This window comes from Vigna umbellata, chromosome 1, assembly GCF_029865625.1.
Source record: "Vigna umbellata cultivar VRB3 chromosome 1, Vumbellata_1.0, whole genome shotgun sequence".
NCBI lineage: Eukaryota > Viridiplantae > Streptophyta > Magnoliopsida > Fabales > Fabaceae > Vigna > Vigna umbellata.
Window position 1 is genome coordinate 79154945 of NC_142165.1, and position 18773 is coordinate 79173717.

The 18773-nt window shown below is 31.4% G+C and overlaps 1 protein-coding gene across 1 annotated transcript; it reads left to right on the forward strand.

Annotated features, from left to right (window-relative positions):
- The first annotated feature begins 2413 nt into the window (after nucleotides 1-2413).
- LOC124822665 (homeobox-leucine zipper protein HOX3) lies at nucleotides 2414-5493 on the forward strand. The gene is made up of 4 exons (XM_047294692.2): nucleotides 2414-2702; nucleotides 3223-3395; nucleotides 3493-3572; nucleotides 5115-5493. Exons 1-4 carry the CDS (start codon nucleotides 2609-2611, stop codon nucleotides 5404-5406), a joined length of 639 nt encoding a protein of 212 aa, XP_047150648.1. The 5' UTR covers nucleotides 2414-2608; the 3' UTR covers nucleotides 5407-5493.
- Nucleotides 5494-18773: the final 13280 nt, after the last annotated feature.

An 18773-nucleotide genomic window follows, 5' to 3' on the forward strand; every position in this document is an offset into this window, starting at 1 on the left:
AATATTTAAAATCTTTAGTTATACATTTTTTTTTGTTTTATATATATATATTAATAAACTTGCGCTTGAAATAATATTATCTTTTAATGTTTAATATTTAATGTAGATACTAACGTGTATTTATTGGGAGGAGTACAAAATATGTATGAAAGTGGTGAAATAATATAATAGCAGTGTTGTGGGTGTGTGATGAGGATGATTAGGAAGAGTAAAGACAGAAAAGTGAAAACAAGTTTGTCTATGTTGGTTTGTTTTAATGGGGCCAATGATACATATTGGTTGGTCCTTGTTGAAGAAAGCTCAATGGTCCTATAGCTAGGACATTCCAATCATTTCCTAACAAGAACTTTCAACCGACATCAAACCCTACTACTACCTTCTACCTATCCTTTTTAACACAATATTTCAACAAAATGGTATTCTATTTTTTAAAAGAAACTTAAATAAAATTATGGTACTAATTTTCTCAAGTATAATAATAAAATTGATTATTTTAGTTTATATTTGAATACAGAGAAAGAGTAGTAGTTTGGATATTAATATTTATTCGTTGATTTCCTTTTTAATTATGACAAACAAATAGAAATATAATATTATTTTATGTGTGTGTGTTTGTGGCTTAATGTTTTTTGTTATAAAAAAGTAAATTAAAACACTACCATTTTTTTTATTTTGGTCTGTGTTAAATAGCTGAAATATTAATCTGCATTCCATATTTTAAATTTTAATTGATAAATAATTAACAATTCCTAAAAAGCATCACTGAGAAATGTGTAAACATGGTAGCATCATCTCATTAGAAATCATATTTAGAATTTGAAGTGTTAATGATATTATGGACGCATTCTTGTATTTTGATATGTTTAAACTAATCATTAGTTTCTTTGAAGTGTATTTTGGAGCTCAAACAGTAAAATCTTCACTAATCAAGGATTATGTGTGAAAAAGAAATGGTTCAAGATCCCAAACTAAAAGAGAAATAAGTTTTTATTATTATAAGTACAATACATTTGAAGGAGCTGTTTTTATACTAACATTACTGTTATCTAATTAATGCATTCGTTTAAATCATTAAATAAAAATTAAATTAATAAGTAAAATCCGGATGTAAAATTTAAATGAATAACATGTTTGTAAGCCTTGAATCATTTTTAAAATGATTAGTTTGATTTTTTGAAAACTTTTAAATTGTTAACCCTCCGTTGAAGAGATACAAATTACTAATTTCCATTGAATTTTTTTTTTTTTATCGGCAAGAAGAAACTAAACTTTTCTGATGACAAGGCAAATCTGCCAATCCACACTTGAAATTGATGTGCGAAAAGAATTTGGTTGAATAATCCACTGCCACTACTAAATTCTTTGGGACTGGTTTTGGAGGAATATTTTGACATTTCTCTTTTTTTTTTTTACGAAAATGATTCATGCTGAATTACAGACTGCCAGGAAAAAGTTATATATATATATATATATATATATATATATATATATATATATATATATATGTATATATATATATATATATATGTATGTATGTGTACTCCCAAAGTTTGACCAAATGCTAATTATAACGTTGTAGGTTACTTTTTTTTACAGGAAGTAGGTTACTACTTGATATATTATATTTGAAAAAGATAATTTTAGAGATTATAATTAATTGTACTACATGCAAAGTAAATTTAAGTCAAATTAAATTATACAAAAACTAATTTAAAAGGTAATTTTGAAATTATTTATATAAGTAACAGTCTATTAACAAATTTTATTAAAACTAAACTCTAAATAACTACTAATAAATTTTGATAAAATAGACTCTAGATAATAACTTTTTAGTATCATATTAAAAAAATAAATTTTAAACTTAATAATCGTATAAAATGAAGTTATAAAATGAGATTTCATCCACCTACTACTGTAAATAGGTCTGATAATAATTAAAAATCAACACGTTGAAATTCAATTCACATCTGATAGATAAACGAGTTTCTTAAATACAAAGGAGTAAAAGTTAGAATTAATGTTGGGTTTCTAATAGTGTATATAAACAAATTTAGAAAATTTATTTATTTTAAGGATTACATGTCTCTAAAATTACTTTATAATTGTATAACGTAAACGAAAAACACGAACAATTCTGGGTGTATAAGATAAAAGCTATCATAACATGAAGATGACTGTGGAGGTTGATGTTGTAGTCTTACACAACTACACGTGTCGGTATGTTGGGGCCACATAGCCTTTGACTTGGAGGACCATGGTCAGAAACCTACACCTCTTGATATAACTTTTTCCTATGGAAACCTCTCTTTGATTTTCTATGCGCCTTTTAGGGTATTAATTATAATAAACTTGTACGACTAATTAATCTCCCTATATTTGTTTGTTTGACCTTTCTATATATCTTGACCTTTTTTCTCTCCAAACATTTCATCAGATCCTTTGCTGCTTCTGTCTTCCTTTTCCTTTTCCTTTTCATGTGTGTCTCCTTCTGTTTCTCGACTTTACCTTTTTTTCTCTCCTTTTTCACACAGATCCTCTTCCTCTTCTTCTTCATCTTCATCTTCATCGTCACCAAACATTTTTTCTCATTATTTTCTGCGCGTCTTCTATGGCGGTTTTACCAAGTGCTTCCTCCACCTTGGAATTGACTATATCTGTCCCCGGCTTTGCTTCTTCACCAACTCTTCTGCCTTCATCATCTGGTAATTACCAAACACACACACACATACAATACAATAGTTTATCTGTTAATTTGGTTGTTTATCTTTTTCTACAACTATATCATTCTTTTCTTCGTCTTTCTCATTTTGATCAACTCATTATACCCTCTTAAATTCCTTCCCTTTTTTGTGTTCTTGTTTGTTTAATTTTATGTTAAATTCTTTTGCTTTTTGTTTTAAACTTGTACAGTTGTGTATATCGTAAAAGTGGCCCCTCTGTTAAATAAACGTTTTCTTTAGGAAGGGATGATTTACTTTTTTTTTCTCTACCCTTTCTTAGATTAAAATTAAAGTCACGACCGCATGAACCCACCAAGGTTTTTGTCTTTCATCTCTCTCTCTCTGGTTGGTGATTAAACAGCAACGATACCTGTAAACATCATATTTCGAATCTTGTTCTTAAAATGGTATATATTGGATCGTGTACAGAAGATGATATGTTTGGTTTGGTCTTTGATACTTTTTGGAAGTATATGAATAAAGGCAGCGTTTGGTATTGCAGTGAAAGAATTGGACATAAACCAAGTACCTGTAGAAGAAGATTGGATGGCATCAAACATGGAAGATGAAGAAGAAAGCAGCAATGGAGACCCTCCTCGCAAGAAACTCCGTCTCACAAAGGAACAATCTCGTCTCCTTGAAGAAAGCTTCAGACAAAACCACACCCTAAACCCAGTGAGTTTATTAAATATGTCATTTAGATAATTAATCATTAGGGTTCTACATAACTCAGTAATAAGTATATTCGGTTTTTGATTTCTTGGCTTTGTAGAAACAAAAAGAGTCTTTGGCAATGCAACTGAAGCTGCGACCAAGGCAAGTGGAGGTGTGGTTTCAGAACCGTAGGGCCAGGTAAGCTAATTAATCTTAATTAATAAAGTGATGGAAAAATGCGATTTATTTATTTTCTCATTTATGATTTGACTTTAAAATATATATAGTTTCATCATCCGCATTTTGTGTGGGTATACTCGATATATAGACAAATGTCAAATGTTGACAGAATAATCATAATCATCATATGGACCTCATGAATCTGAATCCGATTCTTTACCCCTGTTCACTCTATCTGTAAATAAAAGTGGAAAAATCATCATTTATATATTAGATTCACTTCTTTCATATAATTTCTCCTTCACAAATATTGGTCATAAGGTGGAAGAAATGGAGTGTTCGCTGGGTATAAACATCGCTCAAATAGTTCGATCAAGATTAAGTCCTAACTTTTTTTTTAGTCATATTACATTCTATTTTACAATTGTAGAATTAAGTTAAACTTAAATTCATATTTTTAAAATTTTTAAATTCAACAAATACTCCGAAAAACAGTTGATCATGGGAAAAATCTTAGTTATATTATATATATATATATATATATATATATATATATATATATATATATATATATATTAGCGGTATATCTTAGTTTATATATAATGCATGGTGCCTATAAATGAATATTTCTTTTGGTTTTTGTTTGTAACAAATATTTCTTTTCAAAGCTCGTTCCAAATTTTTGGTTTTAAACTTGTTTACACTTCCTTTGTAAAATGTTTTTGAATTGTTATTTTAAAATCTAGTATTTTAAGTTTCAAATGTGACAAAACTATAAATACACATAGAAAACGTAAACTAGAAAATTGGTAATGATACAATAAAAAAAAATTAGGTCATGAAGTGACAGCAATGACATGAGAGTGGCTAACTGGGTGTTCAAATATATGAACAGTTAATGATGTAATTGCAGTGTAAACCATAATTTCAGCTGTGGCAAAGAACATAATCATGTTGTCCAAATTAAAGTAGACAAGTCGATAATGATAGCACCGCATTGGTGGAGTTTTATTTGGCCTCGTGTGCTACACCGATCATCACACCAATAAGTATGACTTTGACCACTTCATTTGGTACTTTAGACCAACCATGCATTTCATTTTACAAATCAATTATCAGTGTTGAGCATAATGCATTCAGTTATCATCAACACGTACACATAAAACCATAGGATTTTTCATTTCAGTAATCCTCTTCGCTCACTTTCTCCATGTTTACTTAGATACACAAGAGTATCGAGTAAAAATAAATTCAGAGATTTTATTTATAAAGAAAGGGAAATACATCAATATATATTAATTTTACAATGTTATTTTTAATTCTTTTACCAATATGTTTACAATAGTTGTTAGGTTTTTTTTGTCATCCTTTAAAAGATAGACAGAACATTCCCCACTGAGTTGACTTGGGAAGCATTAAAGGCAAACGAAGCCAGTGTCGTCAACCATGCAATATATGTGATGCAGTTAATGAATAAATATTTGTAGTGAATGAGTATTTTTATATTAATAATTATAAAGAAAAAAAGAAAAAGAGAATTTTTACAAGAATGCAATGCAGGAGCAAGCTGAAGCAGACAGAGATGGAGTGTGAGTACCTGAAGAGGTGGTTTGGGTCACTGACAGAGCAGAACAGAAGGCTTCAGAGGGAAGTGGAGGAACTGAGGGCCATGAAGGTGGGGCCACCCACCGTCATTTCCCCACACTCTTGTGAGCCGCTGCCAGCCTCCACATTAACCATGTGTCCCCGCTGTGAGCGCGTTACCACCACCGCCGACAAACTGCCTTCCGCCGCCGCCACTTTGTCCGCTAAAGTCCCACCGCACTCCCCTCAACCTTCTGCCGCTTGTTGACCCCTACCTCTCCGATCTAATCAGACATGCAAAAACTAAACTACAGTTTTAAAACTAAAAATTTAATGTGAAAATATGTGTTACAAGAAAAAAATGTTTTCCATATATTAGCTTTTACAAAACGCTACTTTTGGAGAGGGAGCGTAAACTATTAGTTGGTAGTTTGTTGTAGAAGTACTTCTATTCAAATGCTCAATGAATATTTCATTATTTGCAATTCACATTCACATTACTTATATATATATATATATATATATATATATATATATATATATATATAATACTAAAATAAGTGAGAATAAATATATTCTTGCTTTATATATAATTATTTTAATAAAAAATTCTATAATTATTACTTTTTTTAAGAAAATGAAAGTAAAATAGTAACTTTGTTATATATATATATATATATATATATATATATATATATATATATATATATATATATATATATATTTGAAAAATGAAAGTTCTAAAATATTGAGTTTTATCACAATTTCTAAACAGTTGTCCTGATCGCGTAAATATTTGTTATATATTTTTACATAATTTGGTTTGGTATGCTTTTCCGAAGAATTTCAATTAACCAAATAAATTTGATTTATAGATTCTTTTAATGAGACTAGTAAATATTTCGTTTTTTCAATCTAAACCATTTATACCTTAAATTAATTTTATAAATATACGTAACTCACCGTGTTGTCTTTTTAAGTAAATATTAATTTCCTTCAATAAATATATTTTTAGCATGTTTTGCATAAATTATGTTTGAGTGCCATTTTTTTTTCAAATCTTCGTATCATTGTTTCGTGTTACCTAGAGAAGATTACTTGTTAAAAGTATTTTGATGTCAAAGTCACTAAAAATTCAATAACTTAGGTATTAACAGTGCAATAAATGCATAATCACTTATCTACTTACTTTAAATTTGTATTTATAGATTTCAGAGTAAACTTTTTGATTAATAGTGGCCTAATTACAACTCAATTGTGGGTAATCATATTTTACAAATAAGTAGGTTTAGCAATGGTCAATTAACTTGACGAATGATCGATTGGCTAGGTTCCTCAATTGTTAGATCTTGGTAATGGTTCTTCTATGCTCCTCACCAACGATGGACCGTCTAGCCTATGACTGACCAAATGTCATACCGTACACAGGCACCCTCAGTCCCATCCTACAATGGTGGGCGAAGGGTTTGTAATAGGATTAAGTCCCCTTGCCTGATCCGTTCACTAGTGGTTACATTCCTTAGTCATCCGTAGTGGTTGATAATCTTTCTGTCTACATAAAGATATGACTCTTGAGGACGGGACACATGACGCTTTGAATTGTGTATTTGTAGGAATTTAAAGGGTCAAATGTCATGAGTCGTTAGATTTGTATCGATCTGACGGTTAGAGGTGGCTAACTGGTGTTAAGACAAGATTGTTTAAGAAAAAGTTTAGGATCTTCTAAAGCATCTATAGTTTTGAAGTATAACAAACAACATTAAACAAAATAATTTTGGGTAATCAAATATCTAAAAATATAGAAGAGCATAGAAACAAAGAACAAAATTACATTCTCTTATGATTGTAAAATATAAAATGACCAAACACTAGAAAATAGACACAAAACAAAATTACATTCTCGTATGCTTGTAAAAGATAAAACAGCTAAACACTAGTAAATAGAGATCACTAAATCATCTAGTTACCCACCTAGCATGAAAAGGATGTCACAAAGAAAAACGTCTAAAATTAGAAGCGTCTATGCGTTAAGCCTAATCAAGGTTACATCTAGGTGTTAAACAACAAAAGAGATAAGTTGAAATAACATAGGAGTATAAAAGACGTCTACACATACTATGCCTAAAAATATACAATTACAAAGCAATAAGCATAAAAATGTCCAAGTAAAACTAACAAAACATTGAGCACAAGAATCGATCAAGTAACACATGCCTTGGAACGAGTATTGTTCAAAGAAAATATGCGTAAAATAAAAGAATACATCTTTAGTCTAAAAGGCAAACACTTCATTTCTAAAAAGAGACATAATACAAAAATGATTAGTGTTGCAAAAAAAATCAGTATTATAAGAAGAAAAGAAGTTACTAAGACAAGATCAAGATCGTCTAACATCTTCACAAGGTTTAAGGACTAATAAATAATACTATGAACGACATAGATGATTAACAAAGTATTACCTTTTTATATCTCATACCGCTAAATAAAACGGTCTCCTATGAAAGAAAAATATTTAGTAAACGCAGTAGTACATAAGTAGACACACTACTAAACAGTTTTCCTACTAAATGCGTCAATGTGCTGTATGAGAGTCTCGCTAAATACACTCGTGATATACTTTGCTAAACAAAGCTACACAAGCTCTCACTATGATTTATAAAATGATGTTTTTAGTAAACACGCTAAAAAGTACAAACATTGTCCAAAAACACATGTTGAAAAATATCTCTTTAAATGCGCTCTTGAATTAAACGAGTACTTATTAAACAAGGCGTTGTTAGGAAAAGTCTTTCATAGGCTAAATGATACCCTATGCTAAACAAAGTTTTCATCTGACGATGAAACTCTCATGAACTGCGTGGTATTTGCTCTAGAATGCTTAAATGATCAAATGTTGATTGAGCAATAAAAATTTAAAATGCTTATAGTTCTTTTGAACGCGGATTAAATGTCATTAAATGCACAATGTCTCAAAACAACAAAAGTGAAAGGAAAAAGGAAATATATGCTTATACACATGTCTACTTTACTTTGTGTAGATTATCTAAGTCAAGTATCCATATGTTTTATCAAACACAAGTAAGAAATGGACATTAGAGACAAAGAAGACATTTGTGGAATGATCTTCTCGTCAAAAGTCACGCCAAAGAGACCGTACAATCTACTTTTGACAAAGTACTACAAAAATAAGTCTGCTCTAACAAGTTGACCTCAACCTATGACAACCACCTATGATAAAGGCTACAAAGAGTTGAAAATAAATGACAAACATCGTCTAACGACTAAATTCTCAAAAAACTTATAAATAGAAGATCTTTGAACAAGAAGATCAAGAATACAGGCACAAAAGGAATATAACTAAAAATCATCCTCATGGAAAGATCAAGAATACTCTAAGAGTTGTTTAGAGTTAGAAACTTACTTTTGTAAGAAGAGAGAAAATTTCATAAGTCTGTTAAATTGAATTGTATTGTAAGCAAATCTTCTTTGTGAGAGTAATCATCTAATGACTTGTAAGCGATCTTCTTGATTGCAAATTCTGAAGAGAATTCAAACACTTAACACTTAACTCGGTGGGGTTAAACGGTAGCTATACAGGTTTGTGTAGTGGAAATCAAGAGTGGGTCAAACTCAACTAGACAGTATATCAGGAAGATACCAAGAGTCGTGAAGAATATTGCACAACCAGAAGTGAGTAAAACTCGGCTGTAGTCACAGTAATGGAGGTTACTTGGTTGACTAGAATAACTAGAAGTGGGTTAAACTCAACTAGATAGTGTATCGAGAAGATACCGGGAGCGTCTAGGGATACCGGGAGTATGTGGTACTTATTCTAGTCACGGTAACGGGGGTTACTGAGTATAACTAATGTAACTTGAAGTGGTGAAAATACTTATATGTACTTCATTGAAAATCTAGTAGAACCTTCTAAGATATCTCAAAGGAAAATTGGACGTAGCTCAATTGAGTGAACCAATATAAAATATGTGTGCTTAGTGTATTAGGTCTAGAAGCATTCTATGTACAACTGTAGCATATACCTGAAAAGAAAACATTTAACACACATGCTCATCATTAGACACACCTTCCCTTTAAAGCTACTTCTCTTAGACGCTACGGAAGAATAGGTAAACAATCAAGCTATAAACTCTCTTCTATCATAATAGCATCTTACAAATCAAGGGTTTTGTGAAACATTTTGTATCATAATATATACAATGTATGTGAAGGAAAGAAGACAAAAAAGTAAATAACCAAAAAAAAAACACCCCAGCATGTCTTAAGTATTAAATAACATATTTCATAACATAAAACAGTTGTAAAGATTATCTTAAAATTAAGGTTTTTTTAAAAATCAAAAGGATTTTACGTATATAGACAAAAATTTTAAAAATTACGCATTTAGGCAAGTCGTGAAGGGCCTAAACAACTTCAAATGAAGAAGTCATGCCCCTTGCATGACTTTACCTTGACACAGTGGTCAAAGGTGAAATCGTGCACCCCCAAAACGATTTTAGGCCCTGGTAATCGATTACATTGTGTTGAGTTCTTGTAGGAGGGCACGAATTCACCTGTAATCGATTACACCTTTCTTGTAATCGATTACCAGCAATGTAAATGGACAAAAATCTTTGGTAGTCGATTACAACACCGTTGTAATCAATTACCAAAGGGTTTTAGTGTTAAAATATAAAGTTTCTTTAGTTCTTGACCATCTATGTAAGTATTGTTTGTTAATTACATTGGCATACTAGTGTACCATATATCTATGTTATTATTCTTTAATTATTTTTAATCTCAATCTTTGTCAATGTTGATTACATGATTGTTTTAGACAAAAAACAAATTTAAATGATCATTAATTTAGTCTAAAAACAAATTAAAGTCCTAAAACAAAATTTATAAACAATAGTGATATTATTTTATTAATTGATGAAAGGATTACAAAAAGGTAAGATTGAACAAAAAATTATTGACGATATGGACATGTCTCCCTATGATGACCTTCATTGCGGCAATAAGAGCATTTTTTTTGTTGATCCGAGGTGGATTGATCTATCTCGATACGGATTCTAGTCGTAGTTGGTCTTATAGATGCCTTGCGTCGCATTTGATGATCTGGTGTGAAGTTTGGACCAATATACATAGATCAGTAATCTTCATTTTGAATGGGGTGAAATTATACTTCCTATGCCTTGTAAATGTTGTTAAGACTGTACACTGGATCAATATATTGGGTTAGTGGTATATGAGAATAAGCACAAACTGCAATTACATGATGACATGGGAGGTGAGTAGCTTGGAAGTGACCACAATCACACCACCATTCATTTGGTGAGGTGTTGAAATTTCCTGAACATCAAATTCAGAATTTTCAGGATTATATTGATAAACATGACAAAATGCGGATTGTTGTTAATTTTTCCAATAATGTTAGTGATTTCTTCTAGATATTGGTGGTCTACTTGTAGCATGTACTGTGCTTTTAAGCCTCGTTAAACAAACCGTAATTCTGTCCTCTCAAATGTTGTTTTGATCATAGCACAAATTGGTAATGAATGTGCTCCCTTTAAAACGGAGTTCATGCACTCAGCAAGATTAGTGGTCATATGTCTATATCTTCTGCCTCCATCAAAATCCTGAGACCATTTTTTTAATGGAATTTTATTTATCCAAGCTACTTGTTGGGGGAATTGGTCTCTCATTGTAGTAAGATTTGTTGTCATAGTGGGTTGCTTCATCTCGTAAGCTGTAAGCACGTAATAAAATAAAAATTTCAAGACTTTTTTGTACAAAATTGAAATTGTAGATTGATAGTAAAATTTATGTAAATAGTACCTAAATTGATGAATTGTCGTTTGAGTTCTTGATTCTTGAATTTGGTTTTGAAGTTGAAGGCTAGATGACGTATGTAATAAACAGTTCAAACCATCCTCTTCCCAACCAAGTTCTTCTGATCTTAACGTTGATAGGATATCTGTTTCTCTGCAAATGATGATGTAAAGATTTTGTTGAGGGGTAACATTTTCTCGAAGTAGTTGAAAGAACCATATCAATGCCTCATTTGTCTCACCTTCTACAATGGCAAATATCCTCCCTCTTTGTTTTAACACTAAAATCCTCTAATAGGTAATCAATTACTAGAGGCTTGTAATTGATTACCAAAGCGTTTTTGTCCATTTACACTGCTAGTAATCAATTACAATAAGGGTGTAATCAATTATAGGTGAATTTGTGCCCCTCATACACGAGTTCAACACAGTGTAATCAATTACAAGGGTTGATAATCGATTACCAGAGCCCAATATCATTTTGGGAGTGCACAACTTCACCTTTGACCATTGTGTTAGAGTGAAGTCGTGCCTGAAGTCGTGCAGTGGCACGACTTCTTCATTTAAAGTCGTCTGAGCCCCACAACTTACCTAAATGCGTAATTCTTAAAATTTTTACCTATATACATAAAATGTTTTTTATCTTTGCCAATAAAACAAGGTTGATTTTGTTGTTGCAGACTATGATTATCTTGTATTTCTTTCAAACTCCCATCAATTGGAGGTTCAAATAAATCACTAAGCTCAAGATTGAAAACATTGGAATGAAACAAACTTTGGAGGTAAAGCTTTAGTAAAAATATGTGGCAATTGATGAGAAAAAGAAACTGGATGAAGTTTCATGAGGCCAAAAAGTAATTTTTCTCGAACAAGGTGTCATTTAATCTCTAAGTGTTTAGGTTTTTCATGATACACAAGTTTAGCAATTAAGTAAAGAGCACTTTGACTATCACAGTAGAAGATAGGTCATTTATCAAAAGGAGCTTGCAAATCACGAAGCAAATATACCAACAATTGGAGCTCAGAAGTAGTAAATGTAAGTGCTCGATATTCTACCTCATCAGATGAACGAGTGATTATGGACTGTTTCTTTGTTTTTCGGAAAACTAGTGAGAACATGGTTTGGAACTGATAAGAGTTGCATTGTACCTTGTATCGTTCAATATGATTAGTTGCCCCCTAAATAAATCATCCATTAAGCATTTGGAGATGTGTGTTACGTGTTTACGTTTGATAAATGATGCATGGTGGTGCAAAGAATGAACAAAATACCAAGATCCATGGCAATGGAATCAAGAGGATTGGTATTGGACACTTTGATGTAGACACTTTCTCCCTACATCTTCACATGTTTCTTCCTCCACCACCTCTTTCCACAAATACCCCTCAGTCAAAATTAAACTACCGTAGTTGAAGACCTCAACGGAAATGGGAGATCCGTTGGGCCTTCAACGGAGATCCATATCAATTGACGAATATTGACATCCGTTGAAGGCCAAACGGATCTCCCATTTCTGTTAAGACCTTCAACCATTTATTTTTATTTATTTTTTACGTAACAATTTTTATTCTTTATAAATAAATATACAAAATTTATTAAATGAACTACAAATAAATCAATTATAAATATAAAATAAATAAATCGACAAAAAAATTAATTAATAAATGAAAAAAAAAAATAAACCCTGAAGGCCACAATAGAAATGGGATATCCGTTGGGACTTTAATGGATATCCATATCCGTTGGGCCTTCAACGAATATCTATATCTGTTGGACCTTCAACGAATATCTATATCCGTTGGGCCTTCAACAAATATCCATATCCGTTGGTTCTTCAACGAATATCCATATCCGTTGATGGATATCAATATCAGTTGAAGGTCCAACAGATATCTTATTTTCGTTGTGGCCTTCACGGTTCTTTTCTTCACATCAAAAAGGCAAACAACAGCAAACAACAGAAAACACATGCAACACAGAACATGTTCAAAGAAAAAATACATAATAATATAATCTAAATACACATACAAATTAAACTACCTAACATGCAAACAAACATATAAAATAAAAGAGTGAGAAAACCAACCTGGATCAGAGACCAAACAAGCCGAAACGAAGCAACTCCACTCCAGTCCTCAACGCTCCTCCACAACACGAATCAACAACCAAACTCAATGGAAGCAAAGGAAATGGAATCGTGGAAGAGAAGAATGAAAATGGAAATGGAAGGGAAGGAAGAGGAAGCGAGAAAACGACAATGGGAAAAGAGGTGAGAGGGGAAGAGAGAAACTAGGATGTGGAGTGGGAGTGGGGTGTAGCCGCACAGTGAATAAAGAGGGTAGAGTTAGGGTTTTTTAAAAAAAGGTAAATGGTAAAAGTAACAAACTTTTAACTTAGGAATATTTAAAAAAAAATATTTGGAGAGGTGCAAAGAGAAGTATGTGGTGGTGTAGGGAGAAACTATCTTTAATACAACGTTGTTCTCTTGGTTTAAAAGGTTAAGAAGACTTTCATATTGGGCCCTAGTTAACCTAAAGCCCAACTCTTTAGACGAGGTATTTTAATTAATATTTATAACTACAATGTTTTAAAGTAAACCAATCTTCATATAGTTATAAGTACTGTTTTTCTAAGCAGTCATATTGCTTTGTATTTTGCTTTCTTTTAATAATTTAAGGATTCTTATACATATTAAAATCATTAGATATTAACAAGTTTTTGAAATTAGATTACCCACAAGTTCGTTAAGAATGATTCGACCCCAAGTTCGTATTTAAACTAGTTGAATACTAGACTGTATTGAAATATGTATTTAATGACTTTGCACGTGATATGTTTAAGAGGTTCAAATGTGTTAACGTAGTAGTATTCATCTATCAAATATTGGGCGGGCTTGGCAACTCATAGGGGCTTTTACTTCCTGTACCCCATTATTAATAGCTCTGCACCCTATACTAATAGAGAAAAAGGTTAAAATATCCTTTCTTACTACACTACATTGTTAAAATTGTCAGCTTTCATCGTCGTTGGTTGTGCAAAGGAAGAAACCGTTGTGGAAAAAAGCTCTTTTCATATAGCTTTTTCTAAAACACGTTTTTCTATTCTGGAAAGCCTGTTCCACAAAATTCATGTAAAAGAAAAAAAAATCGTTCTGAAAGATATTATATTGTTCCCAGAAAGCTTGTCCGAGGAATTATGGTTTGAAAACTTATTCCAAAATATAATTTCATACGTTTCAAAAATTCTATTTCAGAAATCATATTCTGAAAATTCCAAAAAACTTATTCCAGAAAATTTTTAAAATAAATAAATCAGAAGTCACTTTTCCAAAGTTTAAAATGGTCATTTTAAAAATAAGTTGTGCTAAGAAAGTATGAGGTACAGGAAGAAAAAGCCCTCATTACATTATTAAAAGTTTGGGTTTTAGGGTCTGTCCTAGTCAAATTGTAATGAATTGGACTAGTAGAGCAAAAATACATAAAATTTCATATTTTTAAGTTTTAAAAAATATATAAATGATAGAAAAAAAAACAAGGATTTGGTTGTCACCTTTAATGATCTTATCTAGCAAGCATCATATTCTCTCCCCAATGTCAATCACAACATCAATGATTATTTGCCAGCATTGTAGAAGACAATCCTGTTTTCTCATCAATATCAAAAGAAAACAATATGGCAGACACACACATTTTTCGGTCGGTGAAGAAATAATAAATAACACGAAATGGCACAACAAAAAGAAATGTCAAAAGAAGCCCAAAATCAAATCAGTGAAGGCCCAAAGACGAGTTGAAGGCATGGATTAGTCAGTTTCTTGCTTCACGTGTGGAAACAACAGCATGACACAGCCAACAGAACATTTATGAGAGATCACAATCTGTTTCTGAATAAAAAAATGAGTTGAAAATATACGAACAAGATGAACCCAAAGCAAAAGCCCAGGAGACACACCATGGTCCAGTTCCAGATAAAGATCCTACCACGTGCGAGCATAATTGTGTAGAAATCTTTGAGATAATAACAACTCATTTTGTTTCTAAATTGTAATGGTACTTCATTTCTTTTCCTGTCTCAACATTTTCATAAACCCTTTAACATAATCTTTACATATTAAGCTTTTGTATTTGAATGACAACCTTTGAAAAATCAAATTATTGCATATAGCACGTATTAAACATCTTTGGAGAATTATACACGTAAATGGTTGAAAGTTCACGTCAATTAGTTTATATTGTGAAATTGAATTAGATTTAAAGTTATTTTCTTAATATAATTGAACTTATGGAGGATTTGAAAATTGGATTAAATTAAAGTGGAATTTGAATGCTGAAAATGATGATGAGAATCGAAAAGCCGAAGAATATGTGGTGGAGGTGAGGGGAAGAAATTCCGAAATCTAGTGATGGGAAAATATATATTTAAAAAATGAGAGGGAGGAAGAATTAAAAAGGAATTGGAATAAGATGTTTAATTTAAGGGGTGTTTGGATGAGAAGAAGAAGAAGAAAACGAAGAGGAAGGAAATGCGATGAAGTAATTAATATAATGACCCTCTCTACCGAACAAGTAGAATAAATTGACTTAAAAGCACATAAGCAAAACCACATGGGGTCACATTTTGTGCTTTATTCGAAAAAATGAATGGCGAGAGACGAAGAACACTAAGAAATTTTTGGCGCGAAGGTTTGTTTAGAACCAAAAATGGTGTGGAATGAAAACATATACCCAACATGTCTGGGAGACCCATTGAATATGTCCGTAAATTTGATCCCCAACCATTTAGCAAGAAGGAAATTAGGTTGCTAGAAAATGATAAGGATGATGAGAAGGTGGAACAATGTGGTAGCTGTATTTTGGAAATTGCTCCTTCTTTTGGTGAGGAATTTTTAGAGGATTGGTTCAAAAAAGTTATAAGAAGATGGGAATGGGACGAGGATTTTGAGTCCATGAGAGAAGCCTCTACACTTTCAAGAATGTTCCTTCCCATGCTTCGGATTTGGGGGTCCCTAACCAACATTTTATATTTCAATCACCGATTTTAAATGCATCTTTTTTAACTCACCTTTCCAACCTTTTTTTAATACCTCTTCTATTCAATATTACAGATTATCATATCTTTAATAAATATTCAACTCAAACTCAAATCTATATACCAAACATTTAATCATGCTCACTCACTTTTTTTACTCTCTCTTTTTTTATTCCATCAAATCTTTATTTTTATGTTAAATTATTTCTTTCATCCTTATAATCACTTTTACTCTCTTGTGAATTTAGAGATTAAAACTTAACAGGGATTAAAAAATATGATAAGTGTTCGTGAGGACATAATTTTTTAAATATAAAAATTTATAAAATTATAAAGATTAAATAATTAACTAAACCTACTTTGTTTTATCACAACCTACGATATAAATTATTACATGACATTCGAACATTTGAATTTGAGAAACTTCTGAATAAAAATGAATGTCCAAATTCGGTTCGGTTTGGAGCTCCCTCTGGTGGCTACAACTCTTCCAAATTGTTTTTTTTATCTTTAATTTACCTGTAATTAGAAAATTATTTTTAATTAATAAATTGTTCAAATTGGTGTTAAAAATTTGAACATTTTCACGAGAGATCACTTCCATGATTCTAAGTTTAAAACATAAATTTTGTAAAAACTGTCAATGTTAATATGAAATAAATATTGAAACTTTAATAAACATCTGAATAAAATTAGTTTTTAAAATTACTTCTGTAACGAGACACATTGAAAGGAGAAAGTAATAAGAATAAAGTGTTCTTGATCCAAAAAACTTTCATAGGCCCAATAAAGGGGAAAGAAAAACAAGGTTTGGTCAATAGCACGGAAGTAGAGGAACATGGGATTGAAGTAATTGCATCCCAAAGCTCAATTATTATTTGAAAAGCACTTTTCTATACCCAACAATAAGCAAAACAACCTTAATTGTGGCATTCCTGCGACTAAGAGGCGACGCTTTTGACATAGTATTGCGATTGTTGTTGGAAGTGTGGTTATGCAAACTCAGAAACCCTACCACATTCTTCAAGGGAATGCATTCCCAACATTATTGTCCCACCTTCACACCACTCTCAATTCCCATCCCTTATGGTCCTAGATTCTTCAACAATTAGGTTTTTGCAAACCCTTCTCATCACTAAATCATGAAGTGGGTCTATCAAATTTTGCATCTTTCCCATCAAAAAAAGAGGAACCAAGAAAAAAGGAAGGAAAAGGGTCTTAGAATTTATTAGACCAAGGACTCGGTGGGGCTCCATATACCTACTTAATAGTTGTAATATGCCGGTGCAATTTCTACCTTTTATATGGCTTTTCTAGTATTCAAAAACTAACAATTTCCTCTTTAATTCATATTTATTTTCCAATAATCAACAACTCTCGTGTGTTGATTATGCATAAAAGGAAGAAAAAGGGTCTTAAAAAGTATAAAGGAGACTGCATGTCGCTCCTTAAAAACAACTACACTTGCGTTGTCATATGCCATTGCAAAAATTCAACCTCTTTCAACTTTCTATACACATTTGCAAATATGAGTAAATTATAATAACGACTTCTAACATATTTGTATAATTATATGAATTTCTTTTTTATATTCTTTAACAGAATTCGGTGTAATTCTTTTAAAATCAAAGAAGTTGGTGTAACATATGAAGAGGATGTTGGTGGTAGGTGAAAAAATGATAGAATGTTAAAAAAAAGGCTTGTTGAGATAAGTAGAATGTTTGGCCGTGATGTTTAAATTGTAAAACTAAACTAGATTTGTGGAGTACACATTAAAGGAAGAAAAGGGTTAGAAGTTATTGGAAAAAGGAGTAAGTGGGGTGGTTCCTTAGGCCTACTTTTTAATAGTTGTAATGTGCCATTGATGATGGGATGGTGAAAATTGTGATATTTTGTGTACGGGCTTCGTTTTGTAAAGTTGTTCGGTATTTCCATTCCAAAAATGAAGTAGAATTGTGGAGTAGTCTAAAACGTTGGTTTTGTAGAATGATCTTTTAAGTTAATTTGACCATAAAAGGCATAATGATATTAATTAATTTGGTGGGGGTTGGATCTTATGAAAGGGGATGGTGGTGGGGGTATTAGAAGATGGGCCCATTGGGCCGTGGGCAAGACAGGGTCACATTTAGTGCCCTAACTTTGCTAACTATGAAGTACTTCTTACTTGGTTACTTGAAAAAAGAAAGGGAAAAAGGAGAGCCACTTTGAAGCACTGAAGAAAATTTTGAGGTAGGGGACCATCTTTTTCTTGCATGTTCAAGGACTTTTTACTCTTTCCCTTTTTCCTCCTTCACATGTCTCTCAACCTTTCTTTCTCCTTATTATTATTATTATTATTATTATTATTATTATTATTATTATTATTATTATTATTATTGGCCTAACCAATGAGGTTACTCAAGCTTTTTTTTTCCTTCTGTTCAATGCATTTTGTTCATTTTGTTTCCTATGCCCATAGCCTTTCTTAATTTGGACTTACTTCGTTTTATCCTATACTGTTCTGTCATTCTTATACATCTCTTTAGACAAACTTCTTTATAAGCTTTTTTTATAATAGAGAGATTTTCACTAATTTTAGCATATATATAATGTTTTCCTTTCAAGTACGGTTAGACTTATTTATCGTATTTCAGAACTTGTCCCTTTTTAAACTTAATTTATTTTTACAATTTTTTCTTTGAAAATTTGAAAAAATAAATCTATTGAAATTTTTAAAAACTTAAAAAGTAACTATATGAGAGATGTTATACAAATTATAAACTAATTTTAGCTTTT